The sequence below is a fragment of the Aricia agestis genome, chromosome 22 (genome assembly GCF_905147365.1).
Source record: "Aricia agestis chromosome 22, ilAriAges1.1, whole genome shotgun sequence".
NCBI classification, from domain to species: Eukaryota; Metazoa; Arthropoda; class Insecta; order Lepidoptera; family Lycaenidae; genus Aricia; species Aricia agestis.
In genome coordinates, this window is record NC_056427.1 from 3,024,439 (window position 1) to 3,047,159 (window position 22,721).

Sequence of the window (22,721 nt, forward strand, 5' to 3'; positions counted from 1 at the left end):
GCGTGAAGAGGTAACAGACAGACAGACACAACTTTAAGCTTAAAGCTAGACAGATAATGTATGAGGCGTATGTTAAAATCTTCATTGAATTTTTTTTTTATGAAATAAGGGGGCAAACGAACAAACGGATCACCTAATCGAAAGCAACTTCCGTCGCCCATGGACACTCGCAGCATTAGAAGGGATGCAGGTGCGTTGGCGGCCTTTTAAGAGGGAATAGGGTAATAGAGGAGGGTAGGGATGGGAAGGGAAGGGAATAGGGGAATAGGGTAGGGGATTGGGCCTCCGGTAAACTCACTCACTCGGCGAAGCACAGCGCAAGCGCTGTTTCACGCCGGTTTTCTGTGAGAACGTGGTATTTCTCCGGTCGAGCCGGCCCATTCGTGCCGAAGCATGGCTCTCCTACGTTCAAATTACAGTTAAGTAATTAATATTTGCCTCTGAGTGGGTCGGTGAGTTCGATTGTTAGTGGAACTAGGCTTCCATATATTCGGAGTATAAACTCGGCGATAAACCATCACCTTGTTGACTCTCTGATACCCCGATATTCGTATAGGAAGCTTGTTTCCGTGCTAATATTTGTACGGTGCACCTGCGTCTAGCAGTTACGAAGTGTATTCCGATTTCAGGTGTATTTTCCGAAGTGTAAGTGTATTCCAACTTCCAAGTGTGTAAAGCAAGTGTGTGTTCCAAGTGTAGTGGGCGATTGCAGTGTACGTTGTGTGTTGGTCGTTGGTTGAACTGAATTGTGACCTTGCTTGCTAATAAAGATATTTTGATTGTCTTCTATATGCATATTATAAAACAAAGTCGCTTTTTTCCCTCATGTCCCTTTATTCCCTTTCATCTTTAAAACTACGCAATGGATTTTGATGATTCTTTCAGTGTTAGATAGCCCATTTATCGTTCAGATTAATAGGAGCGAATAAATAGAGGAAAATGTGGAAAAAACGGGGAAAATTATTTGAATGGGCTAACTTGAACGCGCTAATCTCAGGAACTACTGGTCCGATTTGAAAAATTCTTCTCTGGAAAAAAAAACGGGGGAAGTTATTTGAAAGGGCTTATCTCGCGAACTACTGGAGCAATTTTTATGTTATTTGGCACAGAAAAGAAGTAGACCACGTGAAGGCCATCGATTTTAATAATTTTTGCAGTGGCTATATATTTTATACCCGTATGACGCCGGGCCGGTCGCTAGTTATCTACGAGTAATAAGTTGGAAATTTCGCTTGACAGACAAGTCATCAATACTGGATACTTTTGTTACGAGTTTAAATAGTTCTATCCTTACTAATTTATAAATGCGAAAGTGTAGCTGTCCGTCTGCTACCTCTGTACGCACAAACCACTGATCCGATTTTGCTGATATTTGGTATGGAGATACTTTAAGTAACGGGAAAGGACATAAGATACTTTTACCGGAACCGGTGGTAGGCCTCATGTAGACGTTCTAAAAGTGTTAACTTTGTTAACCTAAAGAAATGATTTTTTTTACGATTTTTATCCCGTAAAATCTCGCCCGATTAACGAATTTTGGCGCAACGGAGTTGCGGGCGTCATAGTATTTAGCAAATAGTGCCAAGAATTAAGCTGATATCAAATTGATATCAAAAGGCTATTATCATAAAGTTAATATACCTAGTGGAATAGAGCAACAATCTCGAGCTGTCAAACGAGACCGAAATTGGTTTACATCTGTGTGTAAAAATATGTGTACGTATACACTTACACAAGCATCTTTCTAAGAGATTAAATTGTCAACGTGTCGATAAGTGCCGACTGGACGTCAAAAAAAGAGTTCTGCTGTCATGTATCACACGTCTCTTTTTACCACGCAGTGTTACTGATAGTGATATCTCGCTTGCTCAGGCCTTTGTTTCTCTATTCCGCTAGGCATATTAACTTTATGGCTATTATACAATTCCAAAAAAGGTTACTTATCAAAACTATTAAACCATATATTTATAAGGGCGAAACTTACATCCTAGAAATGTTACTCAATAATCGATCACGCAAAAAATACTAAGCCGTTTAAGATGGTATTTAGCCCACAGTTTAACAACTAGATTGCGCAGCTCTAACATTTCTTTCCAATTACTTTATCCTTATATAGCACATGAACAAGATCTAGTCTAGATACTCAGGTTTTTCGCAAAATGCTTTTTAAACGAGCAAATGAATATCCCGATTATAGGTGATAAAACTTCTTAACAATTTCACTAACTTTACTCGCCAATAAACATTATAGAACGGTTCATTTACGTCAATTTTCTGCGAGGCGACGTTATACTTTCCTACGAAGTTTTTATGCAACGCTTGGCTTTAGAATAGCAAATATTCCCCCTGAAAACAAAGGGTTTTCGTGGTCGGATAATGCTGTCGATCCTGGCAACACAGGAGAATGTGTGGTGGGCCAAAGCGTGTTAAAATAAAAGAGAGTGTGTACTGTGTACAGAGTACACAAAAGTAAAATGTCTGTCTAAAATTGTAACAGCGCGTGACGCAATATTAATATTATTTCGACCCCCATTTCTATGATGCGAGAATTTCCCTTTCAACAGGCCCAAAGAAGTTTCCTTTAAATATTTGTTTCCCGTGGCGAATATGCTTCAAAAATCGATTAAAATCATCACAAACGAACTCAAACGGTTGTTAATGATCATAAATTCAACTCAATTCATTTCCGTCCCACCGTTTCCCTCTCACACAATTAATTACATGCCCCTATCGCACAAAATGCCTTTGTTTTAAAAGCACAACTGCCACGCGCCGTTTTTGTTTGCGCGCGGCTTAATTTTTAATGGGAGTCCCGCAAGGATGTATAATGGAACCGCTCCTGTTTGTGTTATACATTAATGACTTCTGATTAGGTGGGGTGAATTAACGCTTGTTCAGTTCAATTTCGTGTTTTATGCAGTGTCGGTGCGGGCTTCATTTAAAATTTAGGTAATATTGCCCGAAAAGCCCTTTTAAATGGACCTGATTGTGCTGGGTAACATGTTTTATATTAAGTATAAACATTGTAATATTAATTTTATTTTAACATTTTTGTCTATGGTCGCTAATTTTTGTTTGCTTTAGCATGCCCAGCGTTTAGTTTTTGTAATTCTTTTAGTAATATAAAACATTCCAATTCTAAGCCTATCACACTGTTACTTACTTCTTCGTCTTTTTTACTAATTTTTTTAACCTTATGCCCATTGTAAGACACACAACAGGTACAGTTAGCATCTTCATCCCAAGTGCTGGTTCAAGATTGTTTCAACCTTAAGCCTACAGAAATAGGGTCTACATTGCCTCCAAGGCAGATTGATTGATACAGGTAAGATTGAAATTAGAACATTAATCGTATGTGCCCATCCTGATTTAACATCTAGTAAACCTTATGCAGTAATAGAGTCTACTTTACCTCCAATGGCTATACAGGTGAGGTTGACATCGGTATCTTCATCATACGGACCCAGGACTCCGTTGCGGATCTCATCACCTTCGTGGTTCAGGATCATGAGACGATCAGGTGGAACTGTGGGTAGATGGACATTTTATTTTCTGATCACAAAAAAAATCTTATCTATAGTATTTTTATAAAGCTGAAGAGTTTGTTTGAACACTGTAATCTCACGAACTATTGGACCAACCTTCATTTTGGTACGGACCTAGAGTAGTACTCTTAGCGATGAAATGTATGGTTCACGCGGACTCCTGTAGCCCTAGCATGGCCACCAGTAGAAATGCGAAAGTATAGACAAACTGTGGACATAAACTTAAGGTGCAGTTCCGATCTTTTTTCGTTCCGAAAAATTCAATTAAAATGCCACTTTATGACAGACTCTAGTCCTCAAAATTCAAATAATATCCTACTTTATGACATATACTTATAGTCTGTCATAAAGTGGAATTTTAATTGAATTTTTGTTGGTCGCGATTAGCCGCGGTAAAGATCGGAACAGCACCTTAAGTTTATGTCCACAGTTTGTCTATACTTTCGCATTTCTACTGGTGGCCATGCTAAGGCTACAGGAGGAGCCGCGGGGAATGTCTAGTGGTTAATAAATGTGTATTTTAGGTTAGTACAATAAATACTATTAATTTATAATATGTTATTCTAATCTATCTGTGACTGCCTTACACTTAAATCGCTAAACCGAAAAAAATTTTTTGGCAAAATTTTGTATGGAGATACATTAATTTCTGGGACAGGATAAATGTACATTAATTCGTAAAAATCAAAGATTCCCGAATCACAATCCTAAATTCTATACACAGATCTTTACATAGAACAGATGAACAACATAGAAATACATAGAAAAGACAATACTAATGTATAAAACTATTTTTATCCAGTATAAGTACACACTAACTTTCCAAATTCGCAACTTTCAAAATCTATTTTCTTTAGTTCACATTGAATTCCGAAACAATAAACATCAAACTACAATAAATACCTACTTAACAACTTCCCGAAAGAACTAACAGTGACCAGATTCAGCTATGCTCACTTTGCCTTACCCAAGACCCTTATGGCAACAAAATAAGGTTCATTTTGATACAAACTTCGACATTAAACGTTGCACGCTCGACCACAAATTACAACGAATTCCATTAAAACTTTCCTTGCCCCCGGCAGGGTGTTTATTTTCACAACAACTCAAATACACTACAGGATCTTATTAAAATTTTAGATTCGGACACTGTGCAGTTTAAGTCGCATAAATGTTTAATAGATGGCGTTATTTGCGATGTGAATCGCGCTATGATATTTGTAACAAAAACATGGTCATTTTTTTTCTTTCTTTTTTCGCATTAAGAAAAAAACCTGCAGTAACCGCACATTTTCTCGTGCTAATAAGTAACTTGTGCCTTTCTCTGCCTTCAACTTTATGTTTGAGTCTAAGTTTAATCAAAGTCAGTTCAGTTGTTTCTGAGGCTATTCGATACAAATAAGAAATGAACTTTCCTATTTATTTTGTTAGTTATATATATTTAGATAGGTTTGTTACATCTTAGATTAATTGTAAGATATGCATTTACGCTAACATAATGATTTTTACCGCGTCACCGCCTTATGAAAATTGAAATGAAAGGCGTCGTCCAACAAATTATTATGTATTTCCTTGTCTGTAAAGCAAGTTTCCTAATGCATCAGACAAGGACAAACCCTTGCACTATATCATCTGCATACCCGTGGATATTTTTCAAGTAAAGTTGTACTTACTGAGAACTGTTAAGTTTAGTCTTGTGTTCTTCGTTGGTGACTTGACGAAGTCCACTCTACATCGATACTGTCCGCTGTCTTCGGCCCTGGAACAAATATATTTATATAGCTCTGCCTACAACATACGCATCCGCGTACTCCTCTCCGTGTTGAGCAGTTTTAAGGACACAGCTTAGTTTTTCTTTTTTTTATTGCTGAAGGCAGGTCAAGTAGCCCTTATGTCACTGCGACCCTTGAGGATCTATTGTGACTCCTTCGCATTAGAGTACCGTCCCCAACCCAATGCTGCTCATAAATTGAACGATGTGGTTGGAGTTGGTGCCACGAATTTCCTTTGTGGATGAGTATTCGTAGCGACCAAGGTGCCTGTTCCTGCTCTGTAGTAGAGCAGGACAGTCAAGGAGACCACATCTTAGTTACTATATTGTATTAAACATGCCTATACAGCTAGCTTTCTAGCTATCGAGGGTTCTAGTGGTTAGACAGTAGGCACGCAACGATGCAGGTTCAATCCCAGGTGGTAGATTATACCAATGAGATATTCTTAGATCTAGACTTAAAGAACTTGAATATATCTTACACGGACGCTCTTACGGTGAACGAAAACATGGTGATGGAACTTGTGCTGTCGAACAGTTCATTTCTCTGGACTAGGCCTATGTTATCAAAAAGGTATACGTGGGAAAGCCATGCTTCGGCACGAATGGGCCGGCTCAACCGGAGAAATACCACGTTCTCACTGAAAACCGGCGTGAAACAGCGCTTGCGCTGTGTTTCGCCGAGTAAGTGAGCTTACCGGAGGCCCAATCCCTTACCCTATTCCCTTCCCTACCCTCCCCTATTCCCTTCCCTTCCCATCCCTACCCTCCCCTATTACCCTATTCCCACTTAAAAGGCCGGCAACGCACCTGCAGCACTTCTGATGCTGCGAGTGTCCATGGGCGACGGAAGTTGATTTCCATCAGGTGACCCGTTTGCTCCTTTGCCCCCTTATTTCATTTAAAAAAATGTCGTGCGTGTAACCAAGCGGCCATTTAAAAGTTACTTGTCCCAGACAGTACAGTATGCTACATAGGTGCTGCGCTTATACACTTTTAATGCATAATAAGTAGGCTGAATAAGAAGCTTCTTAAGTTACCTTAATCTAGTGAGGACCAGCACAGCTGGCGCGTTGGTCCTGAAGGAGGCTCGTGGTCCCAGCGTGGTAGGGTCCGACCAGTGTGACGTCACGCCGTCTCGGGAGTCCAGCCTGCAACAGATACGAGATTAGCTGATGCGATACTGTCCATGGCAGGAGGTGGCTTTCCATCCAAACCCGTTTGCTCATTTACCGCACAGCTGAGTCGGTATGTATGTAAAAATAATAATGGCATTGTAGGGGCGAAATATTACATAATATGCGATTTTATCTGTGATATAATAGCGTTTTAGCCAATAGGAAGTGCCTGCGATGGGTTGTGCTAACCGTAGGATTCCCTCCACACTATGGTTATAGTATTCGGTTAACGCCTCCGTGGTCTACTAGTATAGAGCGCGGCTCTTGACTCGGAGGTCGTGGGTTCGAGTCCCGCGTTGGAAAAATGTTATTTCCAAGTTTGGTTAGCACAATGCAGTCTGATCACCTGATTGTCTTACAAGTAAGATGATCCATGCGTCGGATGGGCATGTAAAAAGTCGGTCCTGCGCCTGATCTCTTGCCGATCGTGTCGGTCCTCCGTCCCACTGGATTACGACTTATAAGAGTAAAGGAATAGATAGTGCTCTTGTGTACTGCGCACACACTTGGGCACTATAAAATTACTCCTGCGTAGCTGACCTGGTTTCAATGAACCGTCTTTGAAACCAGGTCAGCTACGCAGGAGTACCGGTTTCGGTGACGGTTATAGCTAAAGTCACCAAATGTGTGCGCCGTATACAAGTTGACTCTCTCTCTCTCTCTCTCTCTCTCTCTCCTCCTTTAGTCTTGTTGCCCAGTAGAATGGTACGACATGACGGACGAGAGACCTTTCGCAAAACTTTTTACACGCCCCTCCGACGCATGGATCATCTTAGACAATCAGGGGATCAGCCTGCATTGTCCTAACCGAAATCGAAATGCAACCTTTGATTGAACCTTTGGTATAACATCAACACGAATACCTAAGCTCCTTGAAGTCGGTTAAAGAAAAGGAAATAGATAAATTGGCCCAAAACTCAACCCAAGACTTAGTTTTCAACGAGGTACTCGAAACAAATTCCATCAGACATTCCATGACCCTTACGTCCTTGGGTAGAGACTAGAGCTACAGCGATACAAAGTTTCACAAAGTTTCTGTTCAAGTTGGCACATGGCGTGTGGGCAAAACTTGGACCACTCGGAACTGTACTCAACGTTTGAAACTGGAGGTTATGTAAATACGAGGGTATTCGTTAAACTTCAATTCCAACCCTATATAAGTTCAAGTAATTAAATATGACATTTTCTTGAATTTTTGAAGTGAAACTTTCAAGGTCGGTATAACCCGAACCTGAAGAAAAGTGTTGAAATAATAGTAATACTAGCTGATGTCCGCAACTCCGTCATAGTAAAAGGAGGGGAAGTAAGTTATCTTCATACAAAGGCGGTACCAGCCTCTAAAACCCCTTTTGCTGTGTGCCGTACGTGGCGACGCATTGATACTATGGCACACACATACAAGCCGCGCGCGGTGCCTTTGTATGAAGATAACTTACTTCACCTCCTTTTCTCCGTTGCGTTAAAATTCTGTTGGAAGGTGAGCGCGACCAGCGATCTTCTTAGTGTCTAAACACACTAGGGCGAAGTTACCGCAATGTATTTTAAATAACCGTCGCGTTCCGTCCGTATATTGTATGCGTTTGACATTTATACGTGGGAGAGCCATGCTTCGGCACGAATGGGCCGGCTCGACCGGATAAATACCACGTTCTCACAGAAAACCGGCGTGAAACAGCGCTTGCGCTGTGTTTCGCCGAGTGAGTGAGTTTACCGGAGGCCCAATCCCCTAACCCCTACCCTATTCCCTTCCCTACCCTCAACTATACCCTTCCCTTCCCTTCCCTACCCTCCTCTATTAACCTATTCCCTCTTAAAAGGCCGGCAACGCACTTGCAGCTCTTCTGATGCTGCGAGTGTCCATGGGCGACGGAAGTTGCTTTCCATCAGGTGACCCGTTTGCTCGTTTGCCCCCTTATTTCATTAAAAAAAAATGCGGGCGTAATCATGCGGAATTTCCGCCGTGTAACTTCGGCATGGTGTGTTTAGATAGTGTCTAACACTAGGCCGAAGTTACGCGGCGGAAATTCCGCATGAGTACGCCCGCAACGTATTTATATTACCGATGACACACTATTCCGTCGCGTTCCATCCGCATATTGTATGACATTGCGGGAGTAATCATGCGGAATTTCCGCCGCGTAACTTCGGTCTAGTGTGTTTAGACACTCAGGGTGAAGCCAAACGAGCGTAATTTTGTGACTCATGAGTCGCAGAATTTCTGCCGCGTAAATATATTTTTATACAAATCACGACTCACAAAATTACGCTTGTGTGAATCAAACGGGACTTTTGTTTGAAACTGAATGCAGCAGAATATCTGCCAGCCGAAATTCTGCGACTCACAAATTACGCTCGTTTGGCTTCTGCACCCTTAATTAAGAAGTTAATGTTTAATTGTCACTTGTCAAGAAAAGATTCGTCCTCTGGCATACGATAGAAAATACTTCGTCCGTGTACATTCCTTCCCTTCCTTTCCCTTCCCTACCCTCCCCTATTACCCTATTCCCTCTTAAAAGGCCGGCAACGCACTTGCAGCTCTTCTGATGCTGCGAGTGTCCATGGGCGACGGAAGTTGCTTTCCATCAGGTAACCCGTTTGCTCGTTTGCGCAATTATTTCATAAAAAAAAAAAACATTGTAATTTGTGAAGCATTTCTCTCCTAAATTGACATGGAGAGAAATGCTTCACAAATTACGACATTTATAGCATAAATGATAGACAGAAAACTGCCGTGACATCTCGCATTGTATAACGACTGATGTTACCCAAGGGCCAAAGTTAGCTGGAATTTTGTACAGGAGAATTAAGTTCACCTCAGTGTTTACCATTTTTCTGTCCCTGTATGTAGACATTATATTCTCCTTCTATGGGGACAGAATAATTCCTACTTAAAATGGCTCTACATAGCATAAAGTCAACTAGGATGAATACTACTATTACAACTGTCTCTAGTATACTCACGAGTATATGGGCGCGTCGTGTCCCTGCTTGTACCAGATGACGAGCGCCATGCTGTCCCCGGACAGGGACGGCGTCACGTCACACGGCAGCTCAACCGACCCGCCGCGCGGCGCGTGCAGCGACTCTATATTGGCTGCAACAAAAAAACACATAGATTTTTATGTTAAACAGCAAATTGTTATTATGTTAAATAGTACATGCTTATTATGTTGATAAAATTACCAACCAAACTAAAATATAACATTTTTAGTATAATTAAGAAAAAAAAAACTATAATCATCGTATAAATTGTGAGGAGTTCCCTCGATTACTTATGGATCCTTCATCAGATCACCGCTTTTGTGAATATAATACCAAATTGGGATGACACCCTATATACCAAAAGAAAAATTTTGAAAATCGGTTAACAAACGGCGGAGTAATCGTTGAACATAAGAAAACGAACGTAACACCTCCCCCATTTTGAAAGTCGGTTAAAATTGTAGCCTATGTGTTATTCTGATGTATTAGCTATGTTATTGTAAAGTTTCATTGAAATCCGTTCAGCAGTTTTTGCGTGAAAGAGTAACAAACATCCAAGAAACGAACATATTTGTCTTTTGTCTACATTTCATCGTCCATTAACACCGTCCTCAATTGGGCACGGGTCCTTTGAATTGATATTAGTAAACTCCGTAATCTAAATGAAGTAAATAGAACCTAATCCTAGCTCTGATTAAAGAAAGCCTGTCTAGATTAATTCAGACATGTAACATATCGTGCCTAATGTCTGAAATGTTATTTACGCTGTATGTAAATATATGTATTGTAATAATAATCTATTGTAATGGGGGTTAAGGTGACGCCACGTTAAAGTAAAAAATCGTGTTTGATATGTTTTAGATTGCTTGTTTTGCCGGCCTTTGTTTTTGTTTTTCATAGAAAACAAGTAAAATAACAGCAAAAAATGGCACGGGCGTAAGCGACAAAATGGTTTTTGTCGCATAATTTAAAAACCATAAATACATTTCATATAAGCTATGGGCAAATTAAAGTGTATGCTTGAACCAATCTATGTACAAATTTTGGAAGCTTAAATCACTCTCCTGTGTTGGCAAAATAGGAATCCCTTTTTTTACAGAGGTCGTTTTGAATGATTATTCTGTGTTATAAAAGTTGACCAATCGTGTTATGCTATGGGTAATTCAAAGACAAAGACATGATGAATACTGACAATGAACTTTAATTTCTTAGCTTTAGTCATTGCTGAGAAAAATCGATATCGGTACAGCCAAATTATCAAGCCGTCGCCCTAATTTGTTTTAACAATAGCGACTAGTAGCGACTAGCGACTAGCGAGCTAACAAAAAATTGATTATGAAAGCTATTATACAAATTTTTAAGCTTAAATCCTTCATTTATAAACCGACATTAAATAACCATTCAAAATATCTCAACGCTTTAACAAAAGCGGCCTAATCCCTGAAAGTTGGTTAAAGTATTCTTGTTCAATTGTTGGAAAGAGTTTGCTATATTTTCGCTTACCCCTTTATTCCGCACTTATGGTTTACTAAAGATCTTGAAAAGAAATATTATCATAAAAATCTTTGTAAATATTAAACAAGATAAAATCTTTTTTACAAAAAAAAATCCGGGATTAATAGTATCCTAAGGCTTTTCCCAGGACTGAAACCACCTATCTCCATATCAAATTTCAGTAAAATTGGTTCTTTTTTTATTCAATAAGGGGGCAAACGAGCAAACGGGTCACCTAATGGAAAGCAACTTCCGTCGCCCATGGACACTCGCAGCATCAGAAGAGCTGCAGGTGCGTTGCCGGCCTTTTAAGAGGGAATAGGGTAATAGCCAATAGGGGACGGTAGGGATGGGAAGGGAAGGGAATAGGGTAAGGGGATTGGGCCTCCGGTAAACTCAGTCACTCGACGAAACACAGCGCAAGCGCTGTTTCACGCCGGTTTTCTGTGAGAACGTGGTATCTCTCCGGTCGAGCCGGCCCAATCGTGCCAAAGCATGGCTCTCCCACGTATTATATATCCCCCGGTTCAGCGGTTTGGGCGTGAAAAGGTAACAGACAAACACACACAGACAAACAATGTGTGTTTGTACACACACTTTCACATAAATTTATAACATCAGTGTCGATCTGTCTGTTTATCTGTTACCTCTTTACGCCCAAACCGCTAACTGATTTTGTGTTTGGTTGGAGATACTTTGAGTTGGGACTCAAAGTATCTCCAACCTAACAGCAAAATCAGTAAAGGAAAGGACATAGGATACTTTTACCCCGAAAAAATGTACAAACAAATTTGACTACATAACATTTTGGCTACACCGCGAAATCACAAGCAATCCATACTTAGGTACTTCCATACTAATATTAAAAATGCGAAAGTGTGTTTAACGTTGTTAGTGGCGGCCGAAAAGGAAGATCTTCCGACCGAGAGAGATAGCATGCTCGGTCAGGCCGAAGCCCACTGACGTCATTTCAGACGTTGTCTTGCCGTTCTCCGAAACTTCGATAGCGCGATGCAGGAATGTTAGGCGAATTGTGGGTACCGCCACATGTGTCTGTCGCTCTTCGATCTGTTACCTCTTCACGCCCAAACCGCTGAACCCATTTAGCTGAAATTTGGTATGGAGATACTTTCAGTCCCGGGAAACGACAAGGATACTTTCATCCTGAAAAATGTACGGTTCCCACGCGACAAACTAATTTTGGCGCAACGAAGATGCGGGCGTAAGTTGAATATAAATGATCGCGTTTAAATAAACCGTTACGTACATTTGCTTGTGATCTCGCGGTCTAGCGGCCAAACCGCGCGTTCTTGCGGACGATAAATCCAGCCTAAAGGATTAAGCACACAAAATTCATCCATTCCACATCAAAAACTTTCATTGTTTCGTCAACTTTTGTACGGTTTTGTACAAAAACGAATTCATTATTACCATGCCTATAGAGCTAAATAACGAAACGCGATAGGATCAAAACGGATCAATTATGCGTGCCCTGGCAATCCATTATAACAGAACTCTCGCACGTTTCTCGGAACCACAGTATAAAATACAGTAAATTACATTAGTACACTATTGTGTACTCAAATGAAATAAGGGGGCAAACGAGCAAACGGGTCACCTGTTGGAAAGCAACTTCCGTCGCCCATGGACACTCGCAGCATCAGAAGAGCACGAGCAAACGGGTCACCTGATGGAAAGCAACTTCCGTCGCCCATGGACACTCGCAGCATCAGAAGGGAATAGGGTAATAGGGGAGGGTAGGGAAGGGATTAGGCCTCCGGTAAACTCACTCACTCGGCGAAACACAGCGCAAGCGCTGTTTCACGCCGGTTTGCTGTGAGAACGTGGTATTTCTCCGGTCGAACCGGCCCATTCATGCCGAAACATGGCTCTCCCACCTCTTAGAGGGGAGGATTCTGATTTTATTTTATTTTGACTTTGTTTACTTTATTAACTGCAGACTGCAGAGTAATATATAACGTGTATTTAGTATCACACAGAATTTAGAAAAAACAGATTATAATATGGCATGATTAGTAATTGATTTTGATTTTGTTAAAATCGGACCTGTAGTTAGGCCTCTATGGCGCATACATGTGATATAGACAGTCAAGTGCCAAAATCATTACGTTTTCTTTTGGCTTCACCGCAGTCAGACATAAATATATAAATATCATACAGTAGTAACTGAATCTGAAAGTAGTAAAGGAATACATAAGTAGGGGAGGGAAGGTACTATTTGTGTAGTCACTCTAGAGTCATGAAGACCAACTGATAAAAAAATAATAAGGGTCAATTTATACTAGTGCAGAGCCGAAGCGCGTCTAAGCGAAAACTGAACATAAGGTACTCAAACCTGAGAATATAAAAAGGCGCGCGCATCCGCGCGAATTCGCGTGACTGCACCCGACCAACGCTGATTGGCCTCGCAGAAGAAATTCTTCTTCTGCGAGGCCATTCGCCTCGCTTCAACTTTGCGCTATTATAAATTGACCCTAAAAGCGTTTTTTTTATTTTAGCGGTAAGTTCAGAAACTGCAGCCATTTTAAAGTTTTGAAAAAGAAAATATATTCAGAAAATTGCTTGTTTAGGTAAATTATCAATATATTTTAGACAACAAGGACTAAGTCATTTAGTTTAGTGCAAAATAAAATATCTGCGAAGCTTAGTTAGGACAATATGAAGCTTTATGTTTTTATATTTTAAAATGTCCCTACCTAACTTTTGAATCGTCAGTGCTTTATATGGAATTTTCTTTGGGGTATACTAAACATCCCCTATCTTAATCTGACAGATCCGATGACATTTCAATATTCAATAAAAAAAATTAACCCACTACGTGAGAAATCTGATTGTTATACTATGATAACTAGAACACAATATGTCGGAAGCCTATACTTGAAGCTTAATCTGACACGCTCGAGCTTGTCCGGAAATCCCCTCTTCACCTCCCCAACTACATGTATTTCCCATGTATAATCCTTGCAACCCGCTTAACACAGAAACAAATTTTACGCATCAGCAGTATTATAAACGAGCATGTTATCAATGCGCTTTGAGGGAACGTGGGCTTCGGTTTTCCAGTAAGTTAGTCTACTGTTTTAATTAATTTTGTGACACAAACCCATATTGTCCATTCAGAATTTGAACTGTGACCACAACAGTTCGCTTTTGAATTGGAGGCAAAAAAATAATTTCTTTCTCTCTTCAAAATATAATGTCGAATGTGTTTTACAATAACAACAAAGAAATTCGCGCGAATAAGTACCCGTGACCGTTTTAGGGCTAAATAAAATTAATACAAAGGTTCGGTTTCTTTCTCAAAGCCAAATCGGTTCAGAGAACCGAGTTTTAACGTGGTAGAGCCATGCTTCGGCACGAATGGGCCGGCTCGACCGGAGAAATACCACGGGCTCACAGAAAACCGGCGTGAAACAGCGCTTGCGCTGTGTTTCGCCGAGTGAGTGAGTTTACCGGAGGCCCAATCCCCTACCCTATTCCCTTCCCTACCCTTCCCTACCTTTCCCTATTCCCTTCCTAGTTCCTTACCCTTCCCTATTCCTTATTAAAAGGCCGGCAACGCACCTGCAGCTCTTTTGATGTTACAAGTGTCCATGGGCGACGGAAGTTGCTTTCCATCAGGTGACCTGTTTGCTCGTTTGCCCCCTTATTCCATAAAAAAAGAGAACCAGGTAACATAAAAAAAGAGAACCAGGTAGTCAGCCAGACAGACAGACGAACACACTTTCGCATTAATAATACTAGCTGTTTGACCGAGCTTTGCTCGGTATCCGATGAAAATGACATTTCCTAGAAATGATTCCTAGCTAGATCTATTTATCGCCCCCGAAACCCCCTATATACTAAATTTCATGAAAATCGTTGGAGCCGATTCCGAGATTCCAATATATATATATATATATATATATATATATATACAAGAATTGCTCGTTTAAAGATATAAGATTAGTATGGATAACACGAAATAGAGGTCACACGTTCGATTCCCGCCAAACAAAGCCCACACCGTAACATTTCACAAAAGCTCAACCTTATGATTTTATTATTCCCAAAAAAAAAAACATTCAATAGGCAGGTGTTCGGACCTTTTCAAAGTGTTTAAAGTTAAATCTCTAAATCTAAGATAATCGCGAGCAGGTATTGAATATTTATCTTGGAATGCCTTTGATAGTGTTGTGCCTTGATAATATCGATAAAATTATGAATTAAATATTAGCCCCCTACATAAAAACTGTCTTTACAGAAATCCATTGAATAAATGCGAAAGTGTATCTGTCTGTCTCACTGTTAACGCCTATACTGCTGAACCAGTTTAGCTAAAATTTGGTATGGAGATAGTACTTTGAATCTCGGGAAAGGACAAAGGATACTTCTCTTTATCATGGAAAAATGTACGTTTCCTTGTGATAAACGAAATTGGTGCAACGAAGATCATCTAGTTATAATTTATACGATATTTTTTCCTTGTCAGTGTAGCTACTTTTTTACGTATCAGATAAAGACTATTGCATCCTTCTTTTCAATAAAGATATTGTTTAACTATTCAAGGTTCACTGTATTTGTTTGATAAATGACTTTTTAATATGAAAGACAAGCATACTTATTTGCTGTACAAATATTTTTATTACTAACTTTTACCGAGTTAATATAATCGATATTGAGAAAAGTTTTATCGATACTAATAATTAAGCTACAAAATTTTGGACGCTCGCCATCGAAAAACAAAATATCAAAACATTGTTAAAGGGTCAAACTTTTAATTACTTTTACTGTGTCTCGATTAGTAGTCTGTGATATTATGGAAAGGTTTTACAACGAAAATTAATTAAATTAAAAGTTCAAAATATTCGAATACTAACGAGTAAAAACTGTAATTTAAACAAACTAAAAAAAAAGCTGTGTGTGTGTGTATGTGTGTGTGGCATGTGCGCGTATGTTTGTGTGTCTCTCACAGTAAACACGAATCTAACTACACCTCTAAGGCTAAAATCCATAAAGCCGTCCAGGCTGCAGAGCATGCCAAAAAGCATTACTATACTAATTACTAATACATAGTACATACTTCCGAAAAACATAATCCTCCTGGGGATGCCTACGTCATAGTAGCTTTATGCATGCAAAGTCTCAACCCGATCGGCATAAAATTGACAAACTTTCATGTACAAACTTTCATACAAACTTTTATCCCCTTTTTTAACCCCTTGGGGGTAGAATTGATCAAAATACTTTCTTAGCGGATGCCTCGTCATAACATCTACACTATGTCAATCAGTCACCTTTGAGTTATAATATATTATATTTACATACACAAGCCGCAATGACCCAAAAGAATCAACATTCACGATAAAATGTTTTTAAAAGGTGTCAGACGCATAAATCAAAAAAACTACAGCGTCCACAAAAACATTTAACATTTTTAATCCGCGCTGAAGTGTTGAAACTCGATACAGTCAATCAAAAATACCATTCCACATGTCAATCTATCGATAGAAACATCGATAAAAATATCGATAGCCGCCCATCACTATAAAGGATGAAATAGAGCGGAGCGGGCGGTTTTTTTTTATATTTTTTTATTTAAAAGCTAACCAGATCAATGAGGTATAAAAAGAAAAGTATTTTATAATAGTCGACCGGTTGGTTTTGCTTTCTTTAATCAAATTGATCATCTCATTATGGAGTTATTGACTTTTAAACTAGTTTATAAATGCTATTTAATACATAGCGTTAGTGCACACTATATAGTTTCTCGAAAAATATAATATAAGTCGATAACTGCAGCGCAGTCGGTTACCTATATTATAATATTAATATGTGAGCCAAAAACTTTGTATCCCTTTTGACGAAAAATGGGGAAACGTAGGTGAATGAAATTTTGCACAATTATAGTTTATATGGTGAAGGAGTGCATTTTGAAATTATGCTTTTATCATACACTAGATGTCCCGCGCGGCTTCGCCCGCGTAAATTACGAATTTTACGGAAAGCGTACATTTTCCCATAAATAATAGCTTATGTCCCTACTCCCTTCACTTGGTCTACTCTATATCTGTGCCAAATATTGCCATAAAAATTGCTATTTCCCCCGTTTTTCCCACATTTTCCTGAGTTTCTTCGGTCGTATTAGTCTTAGCGTGATGATATATAACTTATAGTCTTACTCGCTAAATGAGCTATCTAACACTGAAATAAGTTTTTATATCGGACCTTAGTTATACTCTTCGGGTTTATAATATTAGGTAGGTATAGATTTTTTTTAATTATCGCTTGACAAATTCGAGACTCGATCTAAAAGACTATGAAAAGTACCTATAACAGGGTCTTTATAGGCTCATAAGTCATAACCATAGGACGATGCATGGTATAATATGGTAGTGATGATGACAATGAATGTAATTTGCATAGTAGCATATGCTTTCCGTTCATAAAACAACGCCAAAACTCCCAAACTTGTATCTATAAAGAATCAGGAGTTCTCTCAGCACCTTCCGAACCACGGTATACCAGGTATACCTCGGTGCAAAATCTTACTTGTTGGTAGCATAATATGCTTAGAATATTTCTCATGAAACCGAAGTCACCACATGTTTCCCTATAAATTTTGAGGAGTTCCCTCGATTACTTATGGATCCTTCATCAGATCACCACTTTTGTGAATATAATTCCAAATTGGGATGATACCCTATATACCAAAAGAAAAATTTTGAAAATAGGTTAACAAACGGCGGAGTAATCGTTGAACATAAGAAAACGAACATAACACCTCCCCCATTTTGAAAGTCAGTTAAAATTGTAGCCTATGTGTTATTCTGATGTATTAGCTATGTTATTGTAAAGTTTCATTGAAATCCGTTCAGCAGTTTTTGCGTGAAAGAGTAACAAACATCCATACAACGAACATATTTGTCTTTTGTCTACATTTCATCGTCCATCCTCAATTGGGCACGCCACGCATCACCGTCCTCAATACATCCATACATCCAAACAAACTTTCGCCTTTATAATATTAGTAGGAAGTAGGAAGTATGAAGTAGGATTTTTTTAACAAATAATACATTTTTTTTAAACATTACACACCCTACAACACACACACAAGGAAAAATGACAGATTTTTGAGTGACAAGCCTATACATACGAATTATACTCTTTTATTTATGGTTGAAATTGGTGGACAAGTTGACAAATTGAAAATGGATTATATTTTTTTTTTTATTGAATCTTAGATACTATTATAAAATGCTTAAACACGGCCAGTCTGAGATCAGCTGAGTCCCAGAGACAAGAGTTGAAAAAGAATATGATAAAGTCAATATTTTTTTACAAAATATAGGTAGTAGTCCTAGTGTCATTGAAACTAAGGTCCAATTTCGACCATTAGGCGATATTAAAGGAATAAATAAATAAACGGAGTGGGATGAACTTCAAGCATGGCGACGCCCGGTTTTGACAATTTTTCAAACTTTTTAAAACGCCTAGTTATCATGATGAGTGATGACATTAGAAAACTTATAGAAGTTCAAATTTCATAATTATAGTCCGTCAAGAAAGTGAAGAAATTAAAAAGTTGCAACATCGTAGTGTCATCCCTTTTTTCGTAGATTAATTTGAAAGGGATGACACTACGATGCTGCCAATTTTTTATTTCTTCACTTTCTTGACAGACTATACTAGGACATAATATAATTATAAACTATTTAAATTGTGCTTTAAAAAGTTTAAACTTCAAAATAACAAAGATAACTTTTTCTAATATTTTAAAAAGTTCAGACGTCAAAATGATAACCATGGTGGTTAAAGGTTAGAAGGGCCCCGGAATGTAAAAAAAACCTCAGTAGCCTTCCTGCCACCCACAGCATGTAGCATAAACTTTAACTATAGTTTATGGCGAATGAAGTTGTTAACTTTTTGAATGGGTTTGGACATAACCATAGATTAGGAATGTATAGATATGGCACAGTAATAATATAAGGGATAGTTAAAAAAGGAACGAGTAATTATATTTTCAGCATGTAATGTAACAGAAAGGATATTATGTACTTAGTAAAGTACTTATTAAATTAGTAGATGACGTCCGCCACTCCGCTGCGCCAATGTTTATCGCGGGGAACTGTACATTTTTCCGGGACAAAAAGTATCCTATGTCCTTTCCCGGGACTCAAATTTCAGCAAAATCGGTTCGGCGGCTTTGGCGTGAAGAGGTAACAGACAGACACTTTTGTATTTATAATATTAGTGTGGATTTGGTTGGAATAGTTTGTGAGAAAATGTGTGGATGTTCGTAATAATTATATTATTTTTGCGAGCTTGTTAAATAATAAAAGTCTATAACTGCCGCCATATTTCTCACAAAGTATAATATGAATATGTATTTATTTTAAGCCATTGCATAGCTTTTATCGCGGGCATGAGCGCGGTGACCTAATCAGGAAGTGAAGTAACGAAAAAACCTAACACCGCTGTCCCGGACGGTGCGGTGCTGCCAGACTTTGGCGCGGTGTTTGTGTGTGTGCGTGCGACGTTTGCGAATATTAATTGCATAAGTTGATAAAAATTCTATGCAACAGCCTTACCGCGGCAGTCCCCGAGTGCCACTTTTTTTGTCCTGCCGCATCTACCCCATTCCTACGTCTCCGGCAGCCCTATATCACTAATAAATGGAATAATAAATCACAGAACGAGATTCGTTCACTTTTATTGGTCGTGTAATATATTTTTTTACATTTTATTACTCGCCCAATAGTTCGGTTCAATGGAAAATGGCCTATCTTGTTCTTTGGTAGGACATTACAAAAGAACCTTTTTACCCAACTACGGTGAGATAAGGGAGTAAAGGGTAATGTTTTTGGCAGTTTATGTGCTCTGGCAGCGGCTTAATTACTGGTCGGATTTATTAAGCTATATTTTTTTTATAGTTTTTAGGGTTCCGTACCCAAAGGGTAAACGGGCTACTACTGAGACTTCGATGTCTGTCCGTCTGTCTGTCTGTCTATATGTATGTATCCAGGCTGTAACTCAATAACCGCTATAGCTAGATTTCTGAAATTTTCACAGATTGTGTATATCTGTTGCCGCTATACTATAACAACAAATACTATAAACAAAATAAAACTATTATTAAAGGGGGGCTCCCATACAACAAACGTTATTTTTTTGGCGAAGAGGTAAAAGACAGACAGACCACGTTTTCGCATTTATAATATTAGTAATAGTATGGATTACAGTCTTATCATAATCAACCACAAACGAAGAAATAGTATCAAATCCCACTACATACAAGTCGGTTAAACCACTAACAGTATGTGCGGTCAGTAACACGGGTAGGGTACACAATTGAAGACATGAGTGGATGTGCCGGGTAACTAACATTTTACAAGATAACAGCAATTGCTCATTTTTTCCCTTATTATTTGAACAAACCTTGTAACTTAGCTAAGTACTTCATCATCTAGCTCAAGGCTTCCCAAACTTATTTCTACTGTGACGCCCTTGGGACTTAGCCATTTCTTTACGACGCCCCCCCCTCAACCCATCCCCCAAAAATACTTTCTAATTTTTGAACCAGCCTACATAATAATATACGTGGGAGAGCCATGCTTCGGCACGAATGGGCCGGCTCGACCGGAGAAATACCACGTTCTCACAGAAAACCGGCGTGAAACAGCGCTTGCGTTTCACGCCGGTGACAGTGAGTGAGTTTACCGGAGGCCCAATCCCCTTACCCCTACCCTATTCCCTTCCCTACCCTCAATTATTCCCTTCCCTTCCCTACCCTCCCCTATTACCCTATTCCCTCTTAAAAGGCCGGCAACGCACTTACAGCTCTTCTGATGCTGCGAGTGTCCATGGACGACGGAAGTTGCTTTCCATCAGGTGACCCGTTTGCTCGTTTGCCCCCTTATTTCATAAAAAAAAATGTACCTATTAGGGAACGTACCTACCCAAACTACGCGAGCTTATAACCAAAAAAGCAACGGGTTGCATTCCTAAAATGCAACCCGTTGCTTGGTAAATTTATAACGAAAGCAGCACGAAGCAGCAAGTTCAGGCAGACATTTTCGCCACGCGGTAGAAAGGGGGATCTTAAATTCTTTAATCCGTCTCTTACGCCTTGATTACACCCACCGAGTAGTGGCGAGAGAGTGGTTTCGGCCACTCAAATTGTTTGTACTGTCTCAAAACTCTACTCGGTAGGTGTAAAGCCGGCGCCAGACATGTGTTCAAATACGCAAATACCTACAAATTCGCCAAGTGTGGCACTGACATTTGCCTATTTGTGCAAAGTTTGAACACACATTCATTGTAGTTTGCCATCATGAGTCGGTTTTTCTGCCCACGTTTTTTGCCAACAAACTTTAAAGTTTGTGTGGCTTGCCACACTTGTCGCATAAACTTTAGACTTTGGAGCAATTACAGATTTGACCGTCAATAATGGAGGGGAGTAATGACTTAGTTATCGAATTTCTTGAGCTACTTCAAGCAGAACCCTCAAAAATTCAATATACTTATTATAACAAATTAAATGCATTCAAATAAAATAGATTGAGAGCGTCCTTACTCCTTACACCGCACCGACTTCTTCCTCCATCTTACGAATTTACGATCACCTCACATGTTCAGACGCTGTAACTCACTAATCCCACAATGAACAACACCAAAGAAGATTTCACTTCAAAACACGCATTTACTATAATTCTGAATATACTTGTTATGTTATATTCTGAATACACCCGTTATATTCTGAATACACCCGTTATATTCTGAATACACCCGTTATATTCTGAATACACCCGTTATATTCTGAATACACCCGTTATATTCTGAATACACCCGTTATATTCTGAATACACCCATTATTTTCTGAATACACCCGTTATATTCTGAACACCCGTTATATTCTGAATACACCTATTATATTCTGAATACACCTATTATATTCCGAATACACCTATTATATTCAGAACAAGGTTCTGCGTGATGGGATAAACTCGCTAAATTCAAGAATACCGCGGGGCATTTCGTCGTGATATGTGGAATAAACATTCATGTCATACATACACAATGCAATATCCAATATCCATACTAATATTATCAACTAGCGACCCGCCCCGGCGTCGCACGGGTATAAAATACCTATATAGCCACTGAAAAAAATGATTAAAATCGATAGCCTATGATCCTTCACGTGGTCTCTACTTCTTATCTGTGCCAAATAACATAAAAATTGCTCCAGTAGTTCGCGAGATAAGCCCTTTCAAATAATTTCCCCCGTTTTTTCCACATTCTCCTATTAGTCTTAGCGTGGTAAAATATAGTCTATAGCCTTCCTCAATAAATGGGCTATCTAACACTCAAAGAATTTTTCAAATCGGACCAGTAGTTCCTGAGATTAGCGCGTTCAAGTTAGCTCTTTCAAATAATTTTCCCCGTTTTTTTCCACATTTTTCTCTATTTCTTCGCTCCTATTAGTCTTAGCGTTATAAAATATAGCCTATAGCCTTCCTCGATAAATGGGCTATCTAACACTGAAAGAATCATCAAAATCCGTTGCGTAGTTTTAAAGATTAAAGGGAACAAAGGGACATGAGGGAAAAAAAGCGTCTTTGTTTTATAATATGTATAGATGCTGAAGCGTGTCCGTCTTCAAGCTCTTGTAAAACGTAAGAGCCAGTCCACACGGCACGTTGCGTCAGCGTTGCGTCGACGCAGCGCTGCCGTTGCGTTGTTTACATA

At 39.2% G+C, this 22,721-nt stretch overlaps 1 protein-coding gene across 1 annotated transcript in view; it reads right to left on the minus strand.

The window, feature by feature from the left end:
- Positions 1-22,721, minus strand: part of LOC121738111 (nephrin-like) — a 93,312-nt gene that overhangs the window by 42,041 nt on the left and 28,550 nt on the right. Inside the window, exons 3-6 of the mRNA XM_042129949.1 lie at positions 9,456-9,588; positions 6,357-6,467; positions 5,219-5,304; positions 3,413-3,526 (exon numbers count right to left, since the gene is read on the minus strand). Coding sequence (XP_041985883.1) covers positions 3,413-3,526; positions 5,219-5,304; positions 6,357-6,467; positions 9,456-9,588 — 444 coding nt within the window. The remainder of the gene's footprint in view (positions 1-3,412; positions 3,527-5,218; positions 5,305-6,356; positions 6,468-9,455; positions 9,589-22,721) is intronic.